We start from the raw sequence: 27,228 nt of genomic DNA, 5'->3' as shown, positions 1-27,228 counted from the left end.
AGAAATTTGTGAAAAAAATCTATTTTCCAGTTTTCATTTGTGTAGTCAGTTCTTCAGGAGTAGGTGTAGTAACTGAAACATATACACTTTATTATTGACTTAAATTATTTCAAGTTTATGATGTCCTTTTACAAACAAAGAATTGGAAACAAAATACAATATCTCTGAAGATAAGGTGTGTGAGGATGGTCTTCTTCTCCCCTTTCCCCGTCAAGCAGTTTCACTTGCTACCTAGTCCAATTAAAGGCTCAATGTCAAGTAATTAAAAAATCCTTACCTGTGTAGTTGTTAGTACTGTAGACTTTACATTTTAAAATGTAAACTCTATATTTATATGGATTACTTTTTCATTCTGTTTAGCTTGGATAGTGGAAGTGTACAGGTCAATTTCAATAATCAGTTCTCATACATGAGCAGGATGCTGTAGTTTTAGGGTTGTAAACACTGCAGAGAGATTTAAATCCAAGCAAAATACTGTTTAAATAGAAATAAAAAATTATGAGAACATTTCTGTGTATTAAGCTTTGTAGAAGGGGATGGGGGGGGGGAATCTAGCTCTTGTGATTAAAATACTTATTTGTGTCCCTTCAAATATATGGAAAACGGAGTTGTGGAATATTAGAAGAGTGTCACTTCACCTTGGTCTATTTCAGATATTGGGCTTACACTTAGACCCTGATGTTGCAGTTTCTTCGGGTGTGGCTGGACAGCTACACTCTAGATGGGTGATTGGCTTCAGGGTGGTTCAGGAGTCTATCCGCATGCAAGATTGGGGCCTGATTTTGTTTTTAATGTTGTAAAGAAATGTTGCAATGAAATCACCAGCAAAATTTCTTCTGACTTTGTCACAACTGCAGAGTCCTACAGATACCAAGTGTCACGGAGGGGAAGGAGTGGGAAATATATATGAGACGATTTTTAGTACAGCATATTTCTGTTTAGTTCCTTTTGTCATGGGTCAAGATCTCAAAGCCTGAGGTTGAGTATTTTTGTGGGGAAAAGTTCATGTTTTTGGAAGTTAGAGAAGAAAGTGGTAAATGGTATGAGCAGTGCTTTATTTCTTAGTCCGTCAATGACATCCTTTCTAACCCTGGAAATCTGTTTTTGCTAACAATAGTGATAAAAGTTTGAGTTTCTTGGAATGAAAGATGCTATATAGGTACAAAGGATTATTATTTATGCTTTATTAATTTGTGTAGCAGCTTTAGGGTAAAAAGGGTAGGGAAGATCTCTGTTTTCATATTAACATTATATGTCTCTCTTAAAAAAACAAACACCTTTTTTCTCCCTCTTTTTTTAGCACATGGATTAATTGACCCCTTTGGCAGATTTATGGAGCTGCCTTTCCTCTGCTTGCTCTACTTGCTATATTGGGGAGGAGAAAGTGGCCTCTGATTAAAGCAAAATGCCTCGGACAAAACAGATACATCCCAGAAATCTGAGAGGTAAGAAGCTCATACCTAAGAAAGCAAAATTTCCAGGAAACTTGGGAACAATTTAAAATGGAAAATTAAAGGAACACACAACTTGAAAACCAAAGTTTCTATCTGAAAAATATTTTACACACTAGTGTTAGATGTAATGTCTAAGATGACTGTTATAGAGACGATTTTGAGAGAGGTTGGGGGGGGTCACTTTTTCCATTCTTGTTTGTTTGTTTGTTTTGTGCATGGACAGCACGTGGCTGTTCTACAGATTGCAGAAATGCCCAACATAGACTAGAAATTTTGCAAACACAGAGGAAGACCTCGTGGTTTCTTGCCGCAAAGAATGTACAGTCAAAGGCCATGTCTACACTTACAGAGGCACAGCTGTACTGATACAGCTTTGCTCGTGTAGCTGCGTTATACTGATTGACATAATAAAACCAGCGGTGGTAGTTATGTCGGTGGGAGGGTGTCTCCCACTGATATAGTGCTGTGCACGCTAGCATTATCATCAGAGTTTCTAGTCTTCTACAATTAAGTGAGTCTTTCATTAAAAAGCAAAGAACTCATAGAAGGAAAATCTGGGTATAGAGTAAGCCCAAATCTGTAAAATAATTTTTTATAAGCGTTCCTTAGCACTTATCGTTATAGTTAAAATTGCTTAGAGCGGCTATAAACTTTATATATATATAGTACATATATTTATTATCATCTTAGGTTATAGAAATGAAGGAGTTTTAAAAATCAGTTTACTTTTCATTATTTATATTGTTTCCATTTCTCTCTCCTTAAATGAAGCAAATTTAGTCAGTTTCACTTTTGTTTGGTCAGTTTCACTTTTCAGATTTAGTGTTACTTTATCACTATTTGCAAGCATTGCAGGAAATCTCTGCTTAAAATAGTTGTTTTCATTAGAATTTTGTAAAGTAGAAATATTTACATATTTTAATTTTAGAGACTGTTTACAGTGTCTCTTTTAATGAATAAAACTTCTAAATGAATCAAAGACATATGTATGATGTAATAAGTTATGGCAATTGGTTCAATTAATTATTAGACCTGCCAAAAGAAGAAATGTATGGAATCTAAGATGAAACTCAATGAATATTTTCAATTTCAACAAAAGCATAATTTATTAACAGTATAAGATTAGGAAATCTTTACTGTATTTTAGGGAGGGCATCATGTACTTTGTTCGGTAGGTAGATTGTCAGTATCTTAAAATCACTTGTAACAATAGTTTTATCATCTCTTCCCCACTCCTAATGAATGGACTTATCTGACTTCTCCCTTCCCTATTGCAAGTGTTATGTACTCAGCTTCTGAAGTTCAAGCAATCTGAACACTTTAACTTCCTTCAGAGCTCCTTACGGGAGTCACTATTAAACATCCTGTAACACGATCTGTTTTCCAAATGTGCTATGTCTGTTGTACTTGCATCCCAGGCCACTCTGGAGAGTGAGCAACCATGACCAAGAATTTAACATTTCTATTGCCTCTTAGAGACTTGAAAATAATCTCCTTTTTGGTTAATAATAGACTTTTCATAGCATGGGATAAAGTTTTAAATCGTTGTTTTAATATGTTCTTGTGTTTTTAAAAGTTGGTTGATTATTGCATGGTTTGAGAGAATGAAATAGCATCTGTTGATATTAAATCCAGAGATAAGATATCCAGTGAAATATGGCTTTTTCTTCAGGTGAGGTGAATTTCATTTACTCAGGGTTTTAAGTAAAGACATTTGACTATCACTTGCAGACAATATGTGTCGCTAAAGCATTCTTTAATTTTATGGGCTTTGAGGTGGTTGGGGTTTTTTGTTGCTTTTTCACTGTCTATTTATATAGTGCTGTACTAATCTGACTTTTACAGAGGAAAGAAAATTTAGCAAGAAGACAGGACGTTGGAAACATTATTTCACAAATAATTATGTGAGAATAAGATCATCTGGTCACTTGCTTTCATGATTATACAATACTGACATAGGGTTTTTATGTCAAACGGGTAAATGAGCATTAAATTGGAACAGTCTCAGTGGAACACATTGCATATGCCTGCTTTGTATCATTTTGTTTCACAGCATTAATCTTCTCATTTCTTTATGGCTGTGTTAAATATATCCTAATGTGATGAAAATTTTTTAGTGACATATTGACTGTTTTGGCCAAAGGTCTCAAAGATATTTTCAAACCTAGGCTCTTGACTGTTTAACTTGAAGATGTGAACTCCAGCAATGGCGATGATTGACTAAAGTCTGAGACAAGTTGTATGTTCTCAGGTTTCAGAGTAACAGGATAATTATACTACCAAAAATATTTAGTAGTTCCAAATGTAAAGTCTAAAGGCATGCCCAGGTTAAAGCTATGAGTCTATGCTACCCATAGGTTAAACTAGAGTAACAGTTCATTAACAGAAGTTCTCTGCACTTTTCTGTTAGTGCTTTGTTTTCAGGTATTTCTGTACTTTTCTAGCCTTATGAGTAATCTGATGGGATATCATGCCTCTAACTAAGAAACATCAGCGCTTTTTAAAAAAACAAGAAGAAAACACATTTGTTTTCTCCAGTAGCTAGGCACAAAGGCTAAAATCATTAGGTATTATACTTCAGTTCCTAAACATCTTGGAGGTTACATTTTCTTATCTATTCCTTCCTTTTCATCTTTTGAATGTTATTCATATCTTATTTAATACAACAGAATTATAAAGGGAAGAATTGACCAGTGAAGGGAGCACTCTATGCAGCTACTTTATTTTCATGGGACAGGCCAGATTAGCCAGTTGTTCCACAAATATAACAAACATTTCTCACTAATCTATTCCCCGAAGTGCAATTACATTAGAGACTCACTTTTAGCAGGGTTGATTACATTTGGTATTTGTTGTCAAATGGCTGTGCGGATATAGAGCAAAACACTCACACTCATGCTTTTGCTTTCTTGGATATTTATTGAAAGTCACAGTAGTGTGGTGTTTGTTTGTAATTAAAGCTGGTTGTTTGTTATTTTTATTCTGGTAGTGCCTAAGAGTGCCAGTCATGGACTAGGGCCCCATTGCACTAGAAGCTGTATAAACACAGAAGAAAAAGTGGTAGCACACAATTTGGTTCCAAAAATATGGGCCAGCTTCTTTAAAATTATATTTTAAGAGTATGAATTTTAGTTATTGCTTGTATTTTCCCTTTACCATCAAATATTTTCCACTTGAAGCAGATGATTGTTCTGTCTCTAAAGCTTAACAGCCCTGTTAGGCTTTTAACATTTTGTGTCTGCTAAAGAAATCTGAGCATAATGTCAAACTAAGTTATGTTCTACTGTAATCTAAACAGTGAACAGAAGTTGATTGGAAAGCTGGATATGTTATGGTTCTTCTACTGACTTCAATAGAGTTGAACAAGTATTCTGTTAAGTAATGAAAGTAGAGGGTTCTTTTAGTATGGCTAAAATTAGAAACCATTTTTCAGTAATGAAAGGTGCCAGTGTAGATTGAAGATTAACAGGTTGATCTTTCTTACCAGTATTTTGGCACACATTTTGATATAGCTTGTAAATCAGCTGCTGTGCCAGGTTTACAAAGCATGACTAAGAGTAGGTTTGAATCAAGTGCCTAACACTTAAAAAAAATAAAAATCGGATTCTGTATTTTAGTTTTTCAGTTTAAAAAAAAACTAAGAATAATGTTGACATGCTTTTTTACTTCTGTTACTACTGCACAAATAGTGCTTTGTTTACAGGCATTTCTGAGGTGTCATTACTGTGGTGCTGGTACCTCTCAAAAAATAATGATTTAAGCCTGTACAATGTACCTGTGAATATCAGAGATAGGGAACATTAACTTGTCTCTCAAGTCAAAGAAAACTGAGGCACGGAGAGGATAAATGACTTGTCCAAAGTCGCATAACATGTCTATGGCAAAGCCAGAAATAGAACTGTCAATTTCTGGACTCCAGGTTGTGCTTTGCCAGAAGATTTCACATTATTATAGAAGTGTCCATTGAGTCTGTAACAGTTGGGGCTTCTATACAGCACATGCTTTGTTTTTTGTGTAGTTTTTTTTGTACAAATTATTCCAAAAATCTTTACAGAACTAGGGAGGAAAAATGGTCTTGTGGTTAATGGTCTGGCCTGAGACTTAGAAAATTGGTGTTCAGTCTCATGGTCTATCAGAGACTGGGAAAATTATTTAATCTCTCTGAGTCTCAATTTCTCATCTGTAACATGATAGGAATGATGCTTCATTTTTCCCCACACTTTTTTGTCTGTCTTGTCTATTTAGATTATACGATACTTGGGGGTGGAGGGTGGGGAGGGAAGACAGGAGACTGTCTTGTACTATCGGTAAATACAGCACCTAACAGGGTGAGGCCAATCTTGAGCGAGTCCTCTACGTGCTACTTTAACACGAACAATATGTTCTATTTAATTACATACAAAAACACTGTTAGTAGAACGTTACTGTTGTGAAATACTGAAAAGTTAAGAAATGCCAGAATTAAAACCTTTAATTCCCCTTGTGCACATGCATTGTGATACAGTCTTTAAATATGTGATCACATAATTTTTTCCTCAGTGCACGGAATTGATTGTGCTCATGAAACGAACCGGAGTTGTATAGTGAAAGAGACTGTTGTCTGTAGGACCCCTGCCTCATTTGTTGCAGAAGCTGGAAGTTGTGTATCATATGATGCAGAGGATTGCAGGAAGAGAGAGGATGATCTCATGGTAAGGCAGTTGAATGCTGCCCTGGGGAATTGGATTCTACCACTGCTTCTGCCACATAATTTCTATGTGATGCTGGGCAAATCTCTTTAAAACAAATTTTTCACAATAGGCCACTAATTATATGTTTCTCATTTATTAAAATAACTCAGCTGAGACACATGGGTCAAAGTGTTGAGCTCTCTCAATTGCAGCTGTTCAATTAGACCTATGATTTGAACATGATGTGGTAAAAATGGTCTGAAAAATCAGGTCCTAGATATCTCAAATTGTCAGAAGTGTTGTCTGATTTTGGGTAGACAGTCTCTTAACCGCTGTGTCTCAGTTCCCTATCTATAAAATGGAGATAACAATATCACTTCGCCTCACAGGGCTGTTGTAAAGATAAATTAATTCGTTTGTGAAGCACTCAGATACTACAGGGAGAGCACCATGGAAAAGTTGATGAGGAAACGAATAATTTTGTATTCTGTTCAGGATGTGCTGTGAACAAGGCCTAGAGCCACATTTTGTATGATGAAGATTAAAATAAATATATAATTATCCAATCTGTGAGTATGGTCCATCCTGTGCTCTGAATGAGGCAGGGATTCTGTGGATAAAATAGTAGGTGATCATGTATTTAAAGAATGCATATGCAACCTTAATTCTGACACTTTCTAACTTGTGAGTGATAGACTATGCAACCTTAGCATTTTTTTAATGTAATTTTGTATATAATTTCCTAGGTTTTTAAAAAAGCAAAATGGAAAAAAAAAAATTCACATTGAACCACATTGATCCTCCCATACATAAGTCATTAATAGGGTTGGGACCTCTAGAACTACAGCACAGACTTCTGTCACCTGAATTAATTAACTAGTAGTGCTAGTAGGTTGCTATCCTCTGTGTGGACAAGCCACTAGAGGTGGATGAGACACACTTCTGTCGGTGGACTTTGCAGCTCTTTGTCCTCAGCAGAGGAGTGTTGAAATGTGAGAATCCTAGTTCAATTCCAGGTTCTGGAGAGGAGTGTGCTCTATAATTTGTATTTCCAGCCCCCTCACCACTGGGTTTCTGTCCATGTTCCCTCTTATGCCATTCCTTCATATACACTGTGGCTTTGGGACCCTCCCACCTTGCAGGGTTCCAGAGCCTGGGCTCTAGCCCGAGTGCTAATGTCTACACTACACTTTTATAGCCCCACAGCCTGAGTCAGTGGACATAGGCCAGCCGCATGTATTTTATTGCAGTGTAGATATACCCTGGGTTTGTTAAGCCTTTGAGGCCAAGAAAACTTTGGCTTGCATTTTATGACAGTTCAGTAAGCTTTTATGTGAACGTTTCAAGAAAAAAGTCTTTTTGCTGACTTAATAAAGACACTTTTTTACACTCAGTGCTCAAAATAGCTTCTGTTTTTGCAGCTAATCCATATATGAGATAATTGCTTTGGTATTCTGTAGAAAAAGTTATTTTGAAAAGTAGCCACTACTAATGTGTAGCCATCAAGATTTATAATGCACTATCCAGTAGGCTAAAATGGCTGTAGTGCAAATATCTATTTGGAAACTTCTTTAGAATTTTATGAGGGAGTGTGTATTGAACATCCTTATGAATAGTAGTTAAGATTTTTGGTTTCAGCTCTTTCCTAGTGGATTTTTTCTTTAAAAAAACAAAAATGAATATGTAATTCTGAAGACAGTGACACGTGAAGGTGAGGAAATTCATAGACTCAGTATATGTTCAACCCACTGTTACTACAGAGGGTTTCTGTGGTATTTAAGCCCAGCAAATGTGTTAGGTACATAGCTGCTATTTTTAAAACAAACTTGTGACTTGTCTACATCTAGCTCAGTCTTTAATAACATTCATTTTTTCTTAATGTGCACCTTGCTGAACGATGAGTACTTTACATGCATCATCTTTTAAAACATAATTTAAATAACACTTATGCTGAGAGCAGAATTATTGGCTTTTTTCCAATAATGATAGGCAAAATACTGCTTTAGGAACAGGATGCAATAACATTTTACATGTATGTATTGCCCTACTTAAACAGATGCATACATGCAAATGCAGTTACCTGTCTGTTAGAGAGCAGTTGGTGGCTAACACCCAACACGCTGCACGGTAGCTGGGGAAATGAAAACCACTCTGGTCAAACTGTCATCCCCCTTTGAACGCTTCCCAATAGCCCACTCTTACCAGCACAATTGCATTTATTCAAGAGGCTGTGGAATTGAATCTTTTTTTTTTTTTTTTAAATCCCAGGTTTATTTTATGGGATAAAATTGAGAGTCCAGAGGAGAGCAGCAAAAATGATAAAAAGTTTAGAAAACCTGACCTATGAGGAAATTTTTAAAAAATAAACTTGTCATGTTTAGTCTTCAGAAAAGAAGACTGAGTGGAGACCTGGTACAGTCTTCAAATACATTAAGGGCTGTGGTAAAGAGGACTGTGATCAGTTGTTCATGTCCATTGAAAGTAGGACAAGAAGTAATGAGCTTAATCTGCAGTAAGGAAGACTTAGTTTAGATACTAGAAAAAACTTTCTAACTAGAAGGGAAGTTAAGCTCTCTGGAAGCTTCCAGAGGAGGTTGTAGAATCCCCATAACTAGAGATATTTAAGAACAGGTTGGACAACCTCTGTCAGGGATGGTCTAGGTTTACTTGGTCCTGTGTCAGTGCAAGGGGCTGCATTTGCTGACTTCTTGATATCCCTTCCAGCCCTACATTTATATGATTACTTCTTCAATATAGCAATCTTCATTTCAGACTCTTTTGATGTTCAAATAACTTGATTTCCTATTGTGCAAAAATGTTGTATTTCTGCTTATAAAAGTTAAAGGGAATTTCCAGAGTTGTAAATTTTCCAAGAGCTTGTTTTTACTTGACTTACTGATGTAGAAATGGGGGTGAACTAGTTAGCAGGATTTCTGATTCAGTAGTGGCTCTGTGAGGTGGCATTTTTTTTTTAAATGAAGTCTCTGTACAGTAGTTGTAAACAGTGGAAATCAAGATTTAGTGCACTACAACAGACCTATAAACTACAGTCTAAAGCACTGAAGAAGATAAACAGGGCAGGGTGTAATATTTTCCCTCTTTTTCATTCCTTAAGTGCAGTGACATTCAGAGTATTTACATTACATAAAATAAATTGGTCAAATATTCGGAATCTGCTGTGACACATTTGTGGAGGAAGTGGGGAAACTTTTGTTTTGTAGAAACAACAAGGAGTTCAGTGGCACTTTACAGACTAACAGATTAAAGACTTAATCTGATGCATCTGAAGGAGTGGAGTTCTTTTACCCACAAAATCTTATGCACAAATAAATCTGTAAATTTGTTAGTCTTTAAGGTGCCACCGGACTCCTTGTTGTTTTTGTGGATACAGACTAACATGGCTACCCCTCTGATTCTTGTTAAGTAAGGCAGGAGACGCAGTTTGTCTTGTAAGTACATTTAAACATTATTCTTAAAATTTCCTTGACTGAGGTTGTTCAGTGTATAAACTGACTGAGTCAGCATTTCCCTTGTGCAAGTCGGTAACAGACTAAAAGAAATGTTTTTATAACGATGCACAGGGTCATGAAAACTACTTTTTAAAATGTTAAACTCAAGAGTCCTGTTTACCTGAATATGACCAGCAAAACCAAATCCTTTGGAGTTTGAATTTCTAAGTAATGACTGGATTTGGTGACCCCTGGATTTAACAGGCTACTCTCACTTATTGTTTATTACCATGAGAAGGGATGAACAGAAATTTTAAAGAAGTGATTTGTAGTTTAAACAGCTGCTGAATTTTAGTTTTTCTTAAATAAAGAGCCCTATATATTTAAAAGAATAGGACCGTATTATACTTCCCTCTCTTACATGGCCCAATGGAGAGATGACGGTCTGAAATTGTATGACAAAAGATTTGGAGCAGTAGTGCTGTGGTATGATCTCATGACATCATGTTGACTAGTTGTTGGTAGCTACAACTGTGTGTGAGATACATTCAGTTACCTATGAAATAGGTGGGTTAGGTCTGCCAGGGAAGAAGTCATGGAATGTCCAGTCTGAACAGCATGTTCCCTTTGATTATTGGCATAAGTTGAAGGTGTGGGAAGTAGCATAATAAATCTCAGCATTAGCTTGTCTTAACCAGTGAGCCTTGTCAACCCAGAGGGGAGGTCTTATGCTTGCCTTGAATTCTAGAGATGCCTTTGACAGGGGCAAAGTAGTATGCAGAGCCAAGAAATAAATATATATATAAAACCAGAAATAGCATGGTACTTACAATGTCACTTTCTATGAATTTTTGGCTTGTATGTATTTTTAGGCTATACCCCTACCTATTCAACATCACTGGTGGCCCTACTGAGTGTAAAGGAGTATGTCTTAATAGCAAAATGCAAAGAGTTTAAAACTTTCCTCCCTTCTGCAAGATTTTCAACAGAAGGAGAACTTCTTGCCCATGACTATCAAACACAATGATGTTTACGCATTATAGCGTTTTTAAAAATCCTGAAGATTTTGTTTTGTTAATATAATGAAAATATTGCAATATGTGATGTGCCGAAAATGTAATTCCTGAGACATGTTGTTAAGAAGCACAGTTAAATACATGTATTGTAATCAGGGTGAATAAAAATGAATGATTTTTTTAAAATGTCAAGTTTCAGAGTAGCAGCCGTGTTAGTCTGTATTCGCAAAAAGAAAAGGAGTACTTGTGGCACCTTAGAGACTAACAAATTTATTTGAGCATGAGCTTTCGTGAGCTACACCAATGTATCCAATGAAGTGAGCTGTAGTTCACGAAAGCTTATGCAATTTGTTAGTCTCTAAGGTGCCAGAAGTACTCCTTTTATTTTTTTTAAAATGTCAAAAAAATCTGATTTTTTTATTTAAATTGGATTTTTTTGATAAAATGCTTTTTTTGAGGGGAAAAAACCTATCTAAAGATGGTTTTAATTAAGATAATTATAGTTCAAAGATATCTCATCATGGAATAGGGATTATAAATTCTAATTCTATAGTATGAGACAATATATTCATGTGGCATGGACCAAGGGACGTACTGGCCACCGCTTCCCACAGCCCCCATTGGCCGGGCACAGCGAACCAAGGCCAGTGGGAGCTGCGATCGGCCAAACCTGCTGGGTCCGCCAGGGGCTTTTCCCGAACAAGTGGCGTCCCAAGTTTGGGAAACACTGACGTAATGTATAAGAAAAGTTTTTTGTAAATGAGTTCCAGTAGTTCAGGGGTTATGGACCCAATCTTATGGGATTCCGGGGTTTTCCGTATAGTCTAGAAGATCCCATCAGAGATGCTTAATTTTGCAATTTTCAAACTGTGAATTTGTGTCTCCAGAGATAACATGCTTGTTAACAGCAAAAATGTTTTAAATAAATAATATATAGAGGTGAGAAATAACAGACCTCGATCCTATTGTCCCTCTGCAAATTTGTGTACATAGTCAGTCTCTTACCTCTCTCTAAAAGTGCGAAGTTTCAAAAAGTTCAATGAATAGAAGATTGTTGGGGAAAAGATCTGGACAAGGAGAAGAAGTCTGGAGATAAATGTGAGAAGGGAAGGACAGGCAGTAGAAACAAAAGTGAAACTGTTTGAGCAGCATATTCCAGAAGTCTTGAAGTATTTTTGAGTGTAGCCTTCATGGAGTTGAGATCTGCCATACCATTCTCTCACTAGAAGGGAAAACCTATAATGGCAGCAGGCTGTACAAAAGACCCAATTTGGGTCTCATCTGTCTCTGAGTTGTGAAGAATATGTATCAAGGTTGGAACAACCAACAAGAAAGCACTTTTATGTAGAAATCCATGCTTAAATAGTCTTCCTGACTAGTGATTTAAATCATGATTTAAATCAATTTGATCAAATCAATCCTGATTGTAACACTTAGTACAGTTTTGTTTACTCTGAGAAAATATTTAGCTTCTTCAGTAAAAGACCACAAGAGGTAGAACAAGAACCAGGGATAGTTGATATCTCTAAAATGCCTTACCAGCATGTTTTTATAACTTTCTAATAAGATGTTGTCATTACTATATAATAGGCTGTCTGAGGTTTCCTTAAGTATTACATAGAATCATTACTTAGATGTTGCTGCTGGGAGAAATAATCTCTCTATGAATGGTTATCTTTTTTTTTTTTTTTCCTCTCCCTATGATGCTCTTCTATTACGTAGTTTAACTAGAAATCATCTGAATTGCTTTTTCTTGTTTTTCCTTTCTTTGTAACCAGATATCTCTGGTGTAATGCCTTTGCCAATCAAATCTTAAATTGGTTTTAGAAAAGTATGCATATATTGTGCTTTTATTTAATTGTATCTAGTACCTGTCCAGCTACACATTTCAAATGCTATTGTCCATATATTCTTTCTTGCCTCCTTCCTCTAAGAAGGTTAAGGTTAAGACATGACCTGAAGCAGTGATGTAACTTGGAGATATAATATTTTTTTTTTTTTTTTACCATTTTCTGAGTGCATCATAGAAAATCACTGATTTTCCTCAGACTTGTGAATTATAATTTATTGCTCATTATATGGGCACATAGATATTCAGGTTCCTAAACTGATGTTTCAGATAAGCATCACGGTTGAATTTGAGCATGTTCATTATTACTGTATGCATTATTTGTGTTACCTTAACACCCAAGATCCCTAATATGATGCTGTCCATATACCATTATGCTAGGTGTTGTACAAACACAGAACAAAAAGAGAATGCCCCAAGAGCTTGTTGTCTAAATGATTGCCATTTTAACTGTTAAATCCAGATCTGCTTCCCTATTAAAAGTTGAATATTCTGTCTTTTGAGGGCTAGTAGTTGTTTGTAAGTACCTCAGAAACTCCAAGATTTATGCAATTTGTGCAATTTATTCTTTTTGTGTTTGGGTCTGTGATTCTTTGAGTTGGCTAACTGAATTTTTTTCAGTTACACATTAATTAATTAAAGAGTTTCATAGTAATAAGGTGACTTTTCCATAGCCATGTTTGAAGTGTTTGCCTAAGGCTCTTGCATCCTCATAAATGTGCAAATTAGTACACAAATGGAGTTGTGTACTCTGGTCCCAGAACTCCCGCTGATGTCAATGGGAGGTGTGCACAGAGATCAAGGCCTTTTATCTAGTAACTGTACTTGTAATTGTTTTTTCAGTATTATTTCAGTATTATCGCTTTCTGTACCTGGTTTTGAGGAAAGCATATTCTCATTTAGGACCACCGCTATTTTTGCCTTTTGTTTCTTTTTCTTCCCTATTCTCCTCCTCTCTCTGTTTCTCCTCCCTATCTGTCTCTTCCTTTTCCTTTCATTTTTCTGCACGAGCTCCCAGTTCCCACTCTCCTATAGTCCTCACTCTTGCCCCTTTCCCATTCTGTCTCTTAAAATGGTCAACAATGACATTACTGTCAACATTAGGCTTCAGAATTGATATTCAGTGGAATTAATATAGTGAGTAAGGTGTTTTTTTTGCAGATTTAGGAAGAGAGCACTGTATCAATTTACAGCCTGTTCACATTTGGAAATTTTCCAATAAGAATGGCCATACTGGGTCAGACTGATGGTCCATCTAGCCCAGTTATCTTATGTTCAGTGGCCAATGCCAGGTGCGTCAGAAGGAGTGAACAGAACAGGCAATCATCAAGTGATCCATCCTCTGTCGTCCACTCCCAGCTTCTGGCAAACAGAGGCCACAGGGTGTAGATAACTTTTTTTCTTTATGAAAGCTTAGATTGAACAGAATCTGCATATGTATATGAACACATCAGACTTGCAGGATGAGTGTTTGGCACTGCTGGTCCAGCTGGTTATTTAATAGAGGGCACTATGGATTTTCCAATTTAACTTGCTATAGTGCATAGAAAACTTAGTAGACTAAATCTCTGTGATGTATCCTCTTTTTATTTACATATTTTACATTTTTATTAGTTATATTTGTTTACTTTGCCACAGAAAGTAATACTTAACTTTTCCAGTAAATGTGTCTATTAAAAGAATTTTTTTTTACAAAAAGGAATAAGCCATGAGTAATATTGCTTGAAAAATATTTGGAGACCATAGGACAAATAACCAACCAGTTAATAGCCACCACAGTGGCTAATGAATTATTCAGGAAGTTTGGGGGGAAAAAAGTGACATTTATAATAAATTCAAAGTGGTAACAAGTAATTGATTATTATTTCCTGTCTCTACAAACTTAATGTACTCAGAGGAAGAAGAGTGAATGTATATATGGTAGCATTTAAAATGTCTGCACAGATACACAGAGGAATGTTCTTAAGATTTGATTGGAAATGTAGGCTTAAAATGAGTGAGTGTAGGAATAAAGCATTTTTTTGAAGTTGTGCAAAAACAGTGGTACTTTCCACTTTTCAAATATTTTAAATCTAATAGTTTTCAATTTGCATGTTTTATGTCTGTGCTTCAATACTGACTAGCTTTACCTGGCTCAGGAATAGCCTCCTATTGGAAGTTCTCTCTGGGACACTTACAGAAGTAGACCTCTTATAGGAGAGCTCATGTCCATGAGCTGAGAGTGACCTGCATTTCTTAGAGCCTCCATGTTTGCCACATATTTATGAGTTAATGATTATGAATTTTAGGACCTGTTACAGAATGAAACCGGGCACACTCAATATTTGGTATTTGGCCAGACGTTAAAAAGCTTGTAAACTTGTAAATGTGGTGTTTTTTTTTTTTTTACACCCTTCCCCCCACGTGAACAGAGAATTAAACTTTGGGCAGCATGACTGATGAGTAATAATTTAGTAACACTCTTGCCTTCTGCAGCCTTGTAATGTTTTAGTTTACAGCTTTTAGTAAATATAAAATGATATTTAAAAATCCCTGGATACAGGGTGGATCCTGATAAGTTAATGTTTTATTGGCAGAAAATAAGAAATTAAAAAGGAGATGTAGTGATAAATGTTCTCCAGAGCTGAGTTCTGGTTAACCACTTATATCTGCTGTACTGTTTTAAAAAAACAAAAACACTTAAACTTTCTGCTTTAAAGGAAAAGGATGAAGAAGAAAAATTGTGCCTCTTACTACCTGAGCTAACAGAAGGGTTAAGCTAGATGCAGTCATGTACTTGTATCTGCGTGTTAGTATGAGTCCTGTTTCTCACAAATGCTGATGTAAATGTCTCTTGAGCCAGTGCTAGAACTAATCAGCTTTTTCTCCATTAGGCTTTAAAAACAGTTTTGGCAACAGTAACTAAGACAACATGTTTAAAGGAGAACCTCTATTAAATGGAAAGAAGCCTGTAGGCATATTTGACTAGTTACATCTGTATTCTGTCTTTAAGTATTGATGCATTGAATAGCTGCTTATATAACGTTAAAAATACGAGGATGCCATAGAATTTGTTTTAAATATGGAGATAAATTTCCTTCAAGTACCAAAGGCAATAAATAGTGGAGGAAAATATATTGGGATTCTTTCTCCAAATCTTTAAAGAGAAAATTGTGCATTGGTATTTTCACTGCTACTTGCAGAGCTTCTGAATCCACTGAGTATGTGAAACTTCTTGAACATCATCTGTTTATGGGGGGTTGGCTACACTTACATTTTATAGTGCTCTAACTTGCTGGCTCAGGGATGTGAACAATCACTCCACGGAGCGCAGCGAGTCAGAGTGCTTTAAAGCACTAGTGTAAACAGGTTCCAAGCGCTGGGAGCTGCACTTGGAGCTAATCCCCTCTTGGAGGTGGATTACCAGGAGCGCTGGGATAGCTCTCTCCCAGCGCTTGCGAGCGACCACACTCGCACTTCAAAGCGCTGCTGTGGGAACGCTCCCGCAACAGCGCTTTGAAGTTTCCAGTGTAGCCATGCCCTGGGCTGGGTCTGTCACAATCTAGTTTAGATTTTGGTAATGTGCTGAATGCACCCCAGGCCCTTTGTAGTTTCTTTAAGAGTCACTTCTGATTAGAATTCTCATCTGAAGATGCCTTTTCTTTGTGCAGTGTTCACTTCCACACCTACCAGTTGGTCTCTCAAATATTGCAGCTACCTTTTTTGATGTCACAGTAATGTGGATTTCTTCCTCGCAGTATTTTCAGATAAACAAAGATTCCGTTAACATTAATTGAAAGTCCCAGAATATTTTGATTCACCCATTAGTTTATTTACACTGATCATTTAAGTCTTATGTGACCAAGAAAATAACTACATCCTTTTGGGTTGCAGCTCCTAGAAAAGCTGACATTCTACAGAAATGTTGGCCTGCCACATAGGCACGTAATAAAAAGTGAAAATCTGACAGCTGTGTGGCTAAGAGTAGTGGAATTGACACAAGCACGTTCAAAATTCATGTAACAAGCTCATGCGAAAGTCATGCAACAGGGACGTTGTATCAAAACAAATTCAGGAGCGAGGCACAAGGAGTCCCATTTTCCCCAGGCTTGTTTGGTTTTTTTAATTGTTCTTTTATCGTCATTTCCATGTTAGGGTATTACTCTCCTGAAGTGAACAAGTTATAGGAGTACTAAACAGTTCCCCAAAAGATTTTTGGGTAAAATGATGAACTTTTGAAGAAACTATTAAAGGGAGAAGGCAGCAGGAAGATGAACAGTTTGAGAAATAGCCATAACACTCTTCTGTAAGCAACATTAAATGTGGTACTACAGAAGGAGGAAAAAATGCTCACCTATAATACATTTGAGAGGGAGCCCAAGCATGGAAAAACTAATCTATTCCCCTCACCCAACCCTTCAATTTGCACAACATCTTCATTATCCTTCTCCAGTCTCCCCAAAACATCTGTTATCCTTCTCTGTCCTCCTTGATTCCAGAACCTATTTATTTTTCCAGTATCCTCAAACATATCTGCTTTTTGTTGCTTTGGGCTTTGAGTGATTCTTCCAGTGTAATTTACAGAAGCAAGGTTTTCTGGGTACATTTAATGCTGTTTTGGTGGGTAGGGAGAAGATGGCTTATTTAAAGCATTAGGCCATGAAGGAGTGGTGATGGTGACAAACTTTTTCAGTTTAATTCTCCATACTGGAAAAATCCCTTATGAGTGGAAGATGAACACATTGGTCCCTATCTTTAAACGTAAAGTAGATGTTCAAGAACAGAGTAATTACTGACCATCAAGTTGATTAGCCTCATGATAATATGGCTGGAAAAATTATCGAGAAAAGACTTTGGGAGGAGCTGAAGCCTCAACTAATTTGAGTTTATGTCAAGAGGGTCAACACGGATGCAGTGTTTGGAGCCTGATTATTTCATGAGGAGTATGGGGAGAAATATGTGGAATTGTGCTTAGTGTTTGTGAATTTAAAGAAGGCTTATGACAGAGTTCCTAGAGAATCCTTATGGTGGTGCCTGCAGTCGCACAGTCTGCCGAAGACGCATGTTCAAACTATCATGGACACTTCTGAGAGTAGCATAACAGTAGTGAAAAGCGGCTGTGGCTATAGTGAGTAATTCACTGTGAGGGTAACTGCATCAAGGATCAGCTTGGAGACCATTTGTATTTATGATTGTAATGGACACCTTGACGCAAGAGATTAGGGGAGAGGCTCCATGGAAACATTCTTTTTGCCAATGGCATCATGTTGTGCCATGAAGATTAATACGAACTGGAAAGGGTCCTAGAACTGTTAATTAGTCTGTGCAATAACTTAAATATCTAAGCCATGATGGGAATGTGGATGCAGATGTTAGGAGCTGCATGAAGAGTGCTTTGTGTAAATGGAGAAAGTTGTCAGGAATTCTGTGCAATAAGAATGTAAACTAAAGAATGAAGGATATAAGATCATGATTAGGCTAGCCATAATGTATGGGTCAGAATACTGGCCACTGAGGGAGAAAGAGGAACAACTACTTCATGCTTCTGAGATGAGCATGCTAAAGTGGACGCTGGGTAAAATGAGATGTACCTTTTCATTACTTAGTCTAAGCCAGGATGCAGGTAACCCCATCACAGAAAAGCTGAGGGAGTATCGAGCCAGATGGCTGGGTCATGTGGTGAGATATGGGAGGTGTTGGCCAGAGTACAAGAGCTAGTAGTGAAGGGACAAATACCACGAGGAAGACCTAGAAAAATGTGGTTGAAGATGCTGAAGGAGGACGTGAAGCTTGGAAGACACATAAGACAAGAACACTTGAAGATGAAGAACAGGACAATGCGTAGTCAAAGTCAGCAGAGGATGGATAATAAACTATTTCAAGAGCAATGAGGGTACTACAGGCAAGCATTAGAAAATATGCATAGAATATTTTTATATATATATATATATATATATATATATATATATAATATAATACTACAGGCAAGCAATAGAAAAAAGACTTAAAACTCCTGTGCACTGCTGGGGCAAATCCAAATCAGATTCACAAATAGATTGTCTTGCCTTTCTTTTTTTTTTTTTTTTTTCCTTCTTTGCACCTTTTGAAACTATCATCAGCGGCTAGTTTGCAAATGCAAGTTTCCCACTTTAATAAGTAATTTCCAAAAATAATTGTTCAAGTCTGCATCTATTTTCAATAACAGTTTAATATTTGACATCTTACAATAGACTGTATAATAGATTTACAGGTGGTCAGAAACTAGGGTTGCCAGTTTGGTTGGACAAATTCCTGGAGGTTTCATCACATGACATAATGTTTAGTTCAAGATTAATAAAGCTAAGATTTAGGCATGACTGTTTTTAGTAAAAGTCATGGACAGGTCACGGACAATAAACAAAAATTCACGGCCCGTGACCTGTCTATGATTTTTACTATAAACACCCCTGAGTCAATCTTAGCTGCCCCAGGCCTGCTGCTCTGGGGTGGTATGGGGATGACCCTTCCCCTTCCCCCCCCCCCCCCCGTGGGGGGTGCTGCTGCTCTAGGGGGGTGGGGAGGGGCATGGCTGGCCCTGGGACTGCCTGAGCCGCTGGCTGAGAGGTGGCTCCAGCAGTGGCTGGCGTGGCTGGCCCCAGGACTTCCACGACCTCTGTGACAAACTCGTAGCCTTAAAGATTAATCTTTAATTCCTGGAGACTCCAGGTCAATCCTGAAGGGCTAGCAATCCTGTCAGAATCAGAAATCTTTTTATTCTAAGTATGTGTTATGTAGAGTAACAGTTAATATAAAATGAGTGAAAAATGATTCGGCTTTAAATAGCATCCTGTAACATAATTACTGTTACAGTTTCTGAAGAGAAGAAAGAAATGTGCCTTTTTTGGACTCTCCTGGAAAAATCCTAAACTTTTTTGGTGGATCTTTTCACTTAATCAATGTTGGCAATACATTGTTTTTGCTTGTTTTGCACCCTTATAAAATATGCTATATAATATGTATGTTCTACAACATAATGTGTACATACGCACTCACTGGAATTTACATAAGAGTAGCCATACTGGGTCAGACCAATGGATTAATCTTCTTGTCTTCAGACAACGGCCAGTGCCAGATGCTTCAGATAAAAAGGAGAAACAAAATCATTTTCTTACAGGTGTCTTTACAATCATTAGTAAAATATGCCTTTTACACATGGACTTATGCACTACGAACTTCCTGTGTGCCCTTGAGCTAGTAATTTAGGCCTGGACTTTTAAAGGTATTGAGGCACTCAGCATTGCAATGCCTAACTGATTTAGGAGTCTAAATCATTTTCAGTGCCCCAGTATCTTTAAAAACCTTATCCCTAGTCTGTCTCTGCCCATTACCTTGTCTGTAGAGAGGCAATAATAGCATTACCCCATCTCATAGGGATGTTGTGAGGAGAAGTGCATTAAAGGATGTGTGACACTCAGATACTATAGCCTTGAAGGCCATATAAGTACTATAAGATAGAATGATACTGTTTAAACCATTATTTCCCCAGAGACAAAGAGAGGGGTGTAATCTTAAGGTAAGGCTAGGAGAGTTAATTATACACGTTGTTTGCCCCTGTTTCCTTCAATAGAGATAGAAAACAGCTGGCTGGCATGAATGGCTCTCCAATGCTGATACAATGATCAAACCTAGCAGTGCAGTACTGTATGACAAAGTCCCCCCTACCTTCCAAAAAAAGCCCCCCAAAATGGGCCTTAACAATGGCCATGCTGAAGAATTGAATTTTTCTGTGTATGTGGATTAGATTTATGTTACGGATTTATATAAAAGATTTGTATTAAATAGTTAGATAATGTAAAAGAAGTAAATAGTAATGTCAATTCTTATGATTGGGGTAGGAGCAAGGTGGTACATCTGAAGTTCAGTGTATTATAGATTTAGTATACATTAATGTAAAGATGGCTATCAATTTAAGTGCTAGTTTGTAATTTAAAATTTCCCTGTGAGGTGTGTCTTTCTGTTTATGCAAATACCTAACTCTGACTGATATAAGTGCTAGGTCATACAGGTGGAAATGAAGAGATGAGTAAACATGCTGGTTTGGTCAAATGTTGTGTTTTCTTTGCTCGCTCGCGCTCTCTCTCTCTCTCTCTTTTTTAAAATTATTATTATTATTCCCTTTAATCTTACATAACATCCATGGAAATAATTGTGCATGCATTTTCTTAAGGCTAATGTAAACATCTACCTTCCTTTTTAACAAAAAATTCAAGCTGCGCAATATGTTGGATACATGAAAATCTCTGTGAAATGAAAGTTATTTAGGTTGCAAAGTAAAACACTTGAAAGTTAGGACATTCCAGATTTATGATTACCCATGCAAATTGTGTTCTGCTTCCATGTACATCTGTCTTGTGCTCTAAATGAGGCAAATGTTCTATGGAAAAAATTAGTATTGATCATGTAATTTAAAGACTGGATTATAATGAATACGTAGAAGAGGCGGAACTAAGGTTATATGGGCCAACTGTACATTTGACATTAACTTTAGAGTGCTTGACTTTGCAACCTACATTATTGTTTTATATAGCTTTTTAATGTAATTTCATATGCTTTTTTTAATATGAAAAAGATTTTAAAAAATTCACTATGTATAACTATTACAAGTTCCTTCTCAATCATACATCATCAGAAGGGTTTAAACCCCGAGCCTTCAGTACTGAAGCTCAAATACTGTGACTTGACTTAGAGGATTTGCTACCTCCTCTGTCATTAAGAAAAGCATGTTATTCCAGAGGGGAAGATGGGTTTCTGTATCCAGGGGAGCAGTTGTGGGGAATTTGGCTTTGTTCTCTTCCCACACCAAGAGTTTGAGGAGCTTCTACTCCATGTAGTGTCCCTGGAATGGGGGCACTACTCTGGAGTCATAGATAGAGTTGGAGGGGAAGGCTGGTCTAGCTTCCCACCCACTCCTTCTACTGTTCTGGCAGCTCCAATGCATTCCTAGTGAAGTGGTGCTGGTGCTGCTTTGGTTGTGAGGTCAGTGTGACCTAATAGAATGTTCATGTTCAGTTATTGTTGGGCACGCTGCCAGTGTTTTGTTTTTGTTTTGAGGAACCCGTGTGAGAGAATGGAAATAGCAGTTTTTAACCATTTATAACTCTGCCAGCCTGAATAGAATTTCATGGGACAAGCTTAAGAAACATCTCTAGGTCTCTACTCCGTCTTAAAGTACATGATTTTTGTAATGTCACCATTGTTTGCAGCAAGTCCTTGGAAGTCAACATGGACAAAATAATGGCAGAATTAGAGCTTCTTATAAAATCATTGAAAAGTCTTTTATAATGGAAAGTGTTAAGCAACCTAAATACAGTGGTTGCTGTTAACTCCCTTTATCATGCTGTATGTCTGAAACAAATATACTGTAGACATATATCAGTTTAAATGGAAATTAACTATTGTCTCTAGGTAATATCTGAAATGGAAAAACTTGTCAAAGGAAAACACATCTATGTCCAGTGCAAAAAAAAATCTTAACCTATTTGTACTTTATATTGCAGATATAATACTTTTATTTAAATTAAAAAAAGTGTGATCTGTGTGTTGTAATGCTGTCTTGACGTTTCTCACTTGCAGATAATTTACACATTAGTAGGACATTGTTTATGCAATGTAAACATTTTTATATTAGTTTGTGAAGATTCTTAAACTAACTGGTTCAGGTAAAATGACTTGAGTTTTTAAAATGATGTGCTGATTTAATATTTATTGCATAAGTTGTAAATTTAAAATGAATTTTACAATGTTTCTCTTATCATGTTCAGTGATATTATTTTAAGGGTTGTTGTAATGAACAAAGTGGTGGTCAGTATAACCAGTTATTTTTTTTTTTTTTGGATAATGTCAAAAATAAAAATGAAACTGAGACTGAGTAGGAAAATATTCATAAAATGGTTGTTAAACTAGTGTTGAAGATAGAAGGTGGAGTGATTTGGTTATTTGTTTTGATAAGACTTTAACTTATTTTTCATTTTATGGCAGAGATAATGCCCTTCTCTGTTTTCATCTAATACTGATGAATATTTACAATTTATGAACGTAGTGGGGAAGAAGATATGAAATATAGCAATGTGAAAATATGCCTATTGAAAACATGGGTCCATAGTGTGTGTCTGTTTCTCTTCTCCATTATTTCTTGTTTTTTGTGAAGAACTGTTTTCCTTACTCACTACGAATTGGATTTTTGAAAATGCCTTAAGAGCACAAGTCCTATTGATTGTCATTTGCACTTGTGCTCCAAAGATGCTTAGGCACTTCTGTAATCCTACCCTGTAAATGAACCAGACTTAATGCTCTCTACCTCAACATTCATGTTTTGTTTTTGTTTGTTTTTGTTTTTTAAAATGAGGCTTAGTTTTTTTCAAACTATCAAAAATCCTCAATGGTGAATTCCAAATGTGGGAGCCATGGGTTTAAAGCCTCAAATGTTCTTCATTCCCAGAAACAGTCCACATATACTCAATGGTGGCTTATGCAGCTATAATGAAGGTAGACCTTCTGTTGATGGTTACCAGAGTGAACCTGTACTAACTGAGCCAATTGTCTGACTGACTCTAGTTGTTTGTCTTTGGTCACATACTATCTCTGTTCATCTGGGTAGGCTATAGTGGTTTTTAAAAAAAATCCAAGTAACTGTGGAATATTCAGGAATCCTGCAAAGCCAGTAAGGGAGACAACCTCAGTGGGGAATAAGTTTCCTCCATGTAACAGATCTGACATTGTTTTAATATGGGCCCCTAAAATGTTACACAGCAGGCAAATGGACATGTTTATGCTTGGAAGCAGAAATAATGGGATTTCTTCAAGTGACTATGTGGTGGTAAGAGGCACTTTTCCTGTGAATTTTTTCTGACTTGAACTAGAACAATAATTTAAATAATGACTCTTCCCAAAGTTTTTGGGGTCATGAGAAACAAAAAAATCTTTTTAAAATATGGTCAGTAAAAGAAGGGGTCTAATTTAAAAAGGAAAAAGGGCCAAGAATGATCATTCTAAAGATTATTCTGGGCGAGGATGAGGGAAGCTGAAATGTTTAAAGGCTTTTTCTTAAAGAGGGGAAAGAAAGGACAAAATAAAAATGGATTGCAGGGGGTGGGTGGGGAGGAGCATTGGCCTATTATATTTGTCATCTGCTGTAGTTACTTTGAGAGCTTTTGTTTCTATTTTTTATTTCTCCTGATGTCCATATATCCCAGTTTTACAATGGGATGTTTGTTTCACTGAGTTCCCTTATGCTATCAGCCTGAGGGCTCTGGTTCACTATTCCTGGATATAGGGCTACATTCGCTAATTTCGACAATTAGGGGAAAGTTTCTGAACGTTTGTAGACTCTTTATTTAATAGTCTGCCTGAAATACCTACTTCCCATTTTTACAAGGGGTAACATGTTTCACCATTGATCTTGATCACACTAGAGAATTCTTGCAAAAAATTCTCACTGGTGCTACTATGGGGCCAGTTCTACTGGTGGTAGCAAAAGTGTGAGCCCTTCTGTAGATAGGGATTATAGCAACTTTTTTCCAGCCTTTTTATTACCTGTCAGTTAAACTTACTGCTGCTTAATTTACATGGTGGGGAAAATGGTGGAAGCCTCTGGAGCCTTGTCTGTACTAAAACTCCCACCAGTGCAACTGCAACAGTGATAACACCCGTGGGAATTGTTTGCCAAAATTCCGTAGGGTAGACATAGCCATTGCTAGCCGAATCTTCTCTTGTTGCATCAGAACCAAGCCTACTGTGTGTTGTTCCTGGATGGAGGCCTGTACTTCTAGGCTTGTAATACCCTCTGGAATACCCACAGTTCTTTGAAAACTGCTTTACTATTTGATGTTAGCCTTCTCTGCTGGCATATTATGTTGGCTTCAGCGTTAGTCATTCACCATATCGTGAAATGGTCATAGCCAGTAGCAGTACCAGCACCAGTCATAGATGAAAAAGAAGATGCATCAAGTGGCCATAGCTGGATGGAGAGGGTCGGGATTGTGTAGCTTGTTTAGAAATGGTCACTTTACAGCTAGACGTTTCCACCTGAAAACTTCTGAGAGCTGCTTCCCTGAAATTTACTTTTTATTTGTCAGATTTGACCAGGATGAAGCACTGATTAGGAAGAAATGTATAACTGTCAGAAACTGGGGAGAAGGCTTAGCACAGGTATAGCAGCTGCTTCCAGTTCTGGAGAGAATTCTTTGCCAAATTTTGGAAAGCACTAGGAAGCCAAAATAGTGGCTATGAGACTATGTAATGGGAAGGAGAAGAGCAAGAACATCAGGTTTATATGCACACTGGTAAAAAGGGGAACAAAATGTTTTGGATCCAGGTGCAGGAGACTAACTTTTTTCTTATGGTAGCTATGAATGAGGATCTCCCTCTTTAACATCCTGTTTCCCATTAATTACAGCATAACATGAAGTACTCTGTTCTGTATTCAATGCTGTACTGAGGGCAGAGGTCCAGTCTACACCTAGAATGTCGATCAACCCAGCTACATCACTCAGGGGTGAGAGAATTTGCACCCCGAGAGATGTAGTTAAGCTGACCTAAGTCCTGTTGCCCTGAGGGGATGGATTTACTACAGCAATGAAAAACCCCTTCCATTGCAGTAGCAAATTTCTACAATGGAGCTGGGTAGCTGCAGTGCTGCTCCTACACCACTGTAGCATTTGTTGGGTGGGCATACCCAGAGAGGTCACAAAGAGTGGTAAGGAAAGTGGTAGTGATTATGCTTGTCTTGTGCTGTTCCCATCATCCAAGAAGATGGAGACTGAGTACAGCCATATCCCCATTCAGCATCAGTAACACCAACTATGAGTGGTACAACTGGAAGAATTTTTTAAAAACAAATCTCCTTGTCATTGGGGCAGAGTGGTTTTAGTTTTGTAGATGGTGCCGTGTCACACCTGTAGTTTGTAGCAGGATCCAGGACATTGGGCAGCATGAGGTTGAGGTGGGTACCCATTCGTTGTACAGGCTATAGCAGAGAAACACCTCATCCAAGTCAACTGTTGGAACAAGTACTCTGTTGCTCACCAGTAGGCAAAATTGAAGCAGCGTGACCTATACCTGCATTGTGTGGGAAGGAGTGGCAGCGTTTATGAATGTACAAAGAAGTAGATGTTTCTTGTGCAAACACACAATTTTACGTCTTACAAACTTACATCTTCTGATTCACACGTTAACTGGTCTGATGATGTTTTCAAAATGCTGCATGAACTGGAAATATTTGCAAAACTCAGAAAGAGTACTTCTTGTGTTGTCAGTGCTGTGGGAACTGCAAAACAAACCAGTTTTGTCACCAAGTTTGCAAAGGAATCACTGGCATTATACCTTGAGAACTGGATGTCTTGTATTTACTTTGTATACATTCAGTTTCCCTCTTGCTGTTAGTATTCCATGCTGTGGATATGGAATATTTATTTATTTATTTATTAATTAAGCAGAATACTTATGATTACTATGGAAAGTTACACCAGGAGGAAAACACAATGGAACAGTTGATAAGCCAGTCAGTATTCTGAGACAACTTCTGTTCATGGTACTGAGAACATTTCAGAGCTGTGAGAAGTTGTGAATGTTGATTGGAGAAGAACTAATGATTTATAAAAATCAGGACTCTCCTCAGTCATAAAATATGCGATTCCTGAATTTATTTGTTTGGAGATGCACAGTAGAAAACAATATGAGATTAGTTAAATAATTGTATTTACAAAAGTAGTTTTTATGAGTGTTTATGGGTGGGAAGTGCAGACCATAAAGGTCAGTGACTTTTTTTTTTAACATTTTTGTGTAGTTTGCTTCAATGAGGGCATCTTGGATTTTATAGCATTTTTTAAAAATTGAATCATTTATAGTAACGTATCTTTCATTCAGTTATGTATAATTACTACTTTTCAAGTTTTATCTGTTCAAAAGAGAACGTAAGTATTTGTCTAAACTTGGAAATTTAGTTTGGATTAAAGTAGAGTCTAAATTAAAAGTGCAGTAGCTATTCCTGAATACTTCCATGTGTCGATACACTTACTCCAGAATAAGAATGTCCATACATGGAGTTATTGAGGAATAGCTGTTGAATAACTCCATGTGTAGACAAGCCTTGCATATCCATCTATTTTTCTTCTTAAAGAACTTAAGAAATCCCATACTGGATGGGACCGAAGGTCCATCTAGCTCAGTATCCTATCTTCCAACAATGGCCAATGCCAGGTGCTCCAGAGGGAATGAACAGAACAGGTAATCATCAGGCGATCCATTCCCTGTTGCCCATTCCAAGCTTCTGGCAAACAGAGACTAGGTACGCCACCCCTGTTTGTTCTGGCTAATAGCCATTGATGAACCTATCCTCCATGAACTTACCTAGTTCTTTTTTGAACCCTGTTATAGTCTTGACCTTCACAACATTCTCTGACAAAGAGTTCCACAGGTTGACTGTGTATTGTGTGAAAAAATACTTCCTTTTGTTTGTTTTAAACCTGCTGCCTATTAATTACATATGGTGATGCCTAGTTCTTGTGTTATGAGAAGAAGTAAATAACACTTCCTTATTTACTTTCTCCATAGCAGTCATGATTTTATAGACCTCTATCATATTACTCCCTTTAGTCATCTCTTTCCCAAGCTGAAAAGTCCCAGTCTTATTAATCTCTCTTTTTATATGGCAGGTGTTCCATACCCTAATCATTTTTGTTGCCCTTTTCTGAACCTTTTCCAATTCCAATATATCTGTTTTTGAGCTGGGGCCACCACATCTGCACGTAGTATTCAAGATGTGGGCGTACCATG

General features: G+C 37.1%; 1 protein-coding gene across 11 annotated transcripts in view; it reads left to right on the top strand.

Annotated features, from left to right (window-relative positions):
• Nucleotides 1-27,228, top strand: part of HIVEP1 (HIVEP zinc finger 1) — a 201,857-nt gene that overhangs the window by 23,087 nt on the left and 151,542 nt on the right. For 10 of the 11 annotated variants that reach the window (XM_038390706.2, XM_038390703.2, XM_038390705.2 and 7 more), the window contains one exon: nt 1,301-1,445. In XM_038390706.2, coding sequence (XP_038246634.1) covers nt 1,406-1,445 — 40 coding nt within the window. In that variant the 5' untranslated portion in view covers nt 1,301-1,405. Of the gene's footprint in view, nt 1-1,298; nt 1,446-27,228 lie in introns of all 11 variants that reach the window. The other variant, XM_043507036.1, reaches the window with a different exon arrangement.

Source organism: Dermochelys coriacea, chromosome 2, assembly GCF_009764565.3.
Source record: "Dermochelys coriacea isolate rDerCor1 chromosome 2, rDerCor1.pri.v4, whole genome shotgun sequence".
Taxonomy (NCBI): Eukaryota; Metazoa; Chordata; order Testudines; family Dermochelyidae; genus Dermochelys; species Dermochelys coriacea.
The sequence above is the reverse complement of the archived record's forward strand: the minus strand, read 5'-3'. Positions and strand labels throughout refer to the sequence as shown.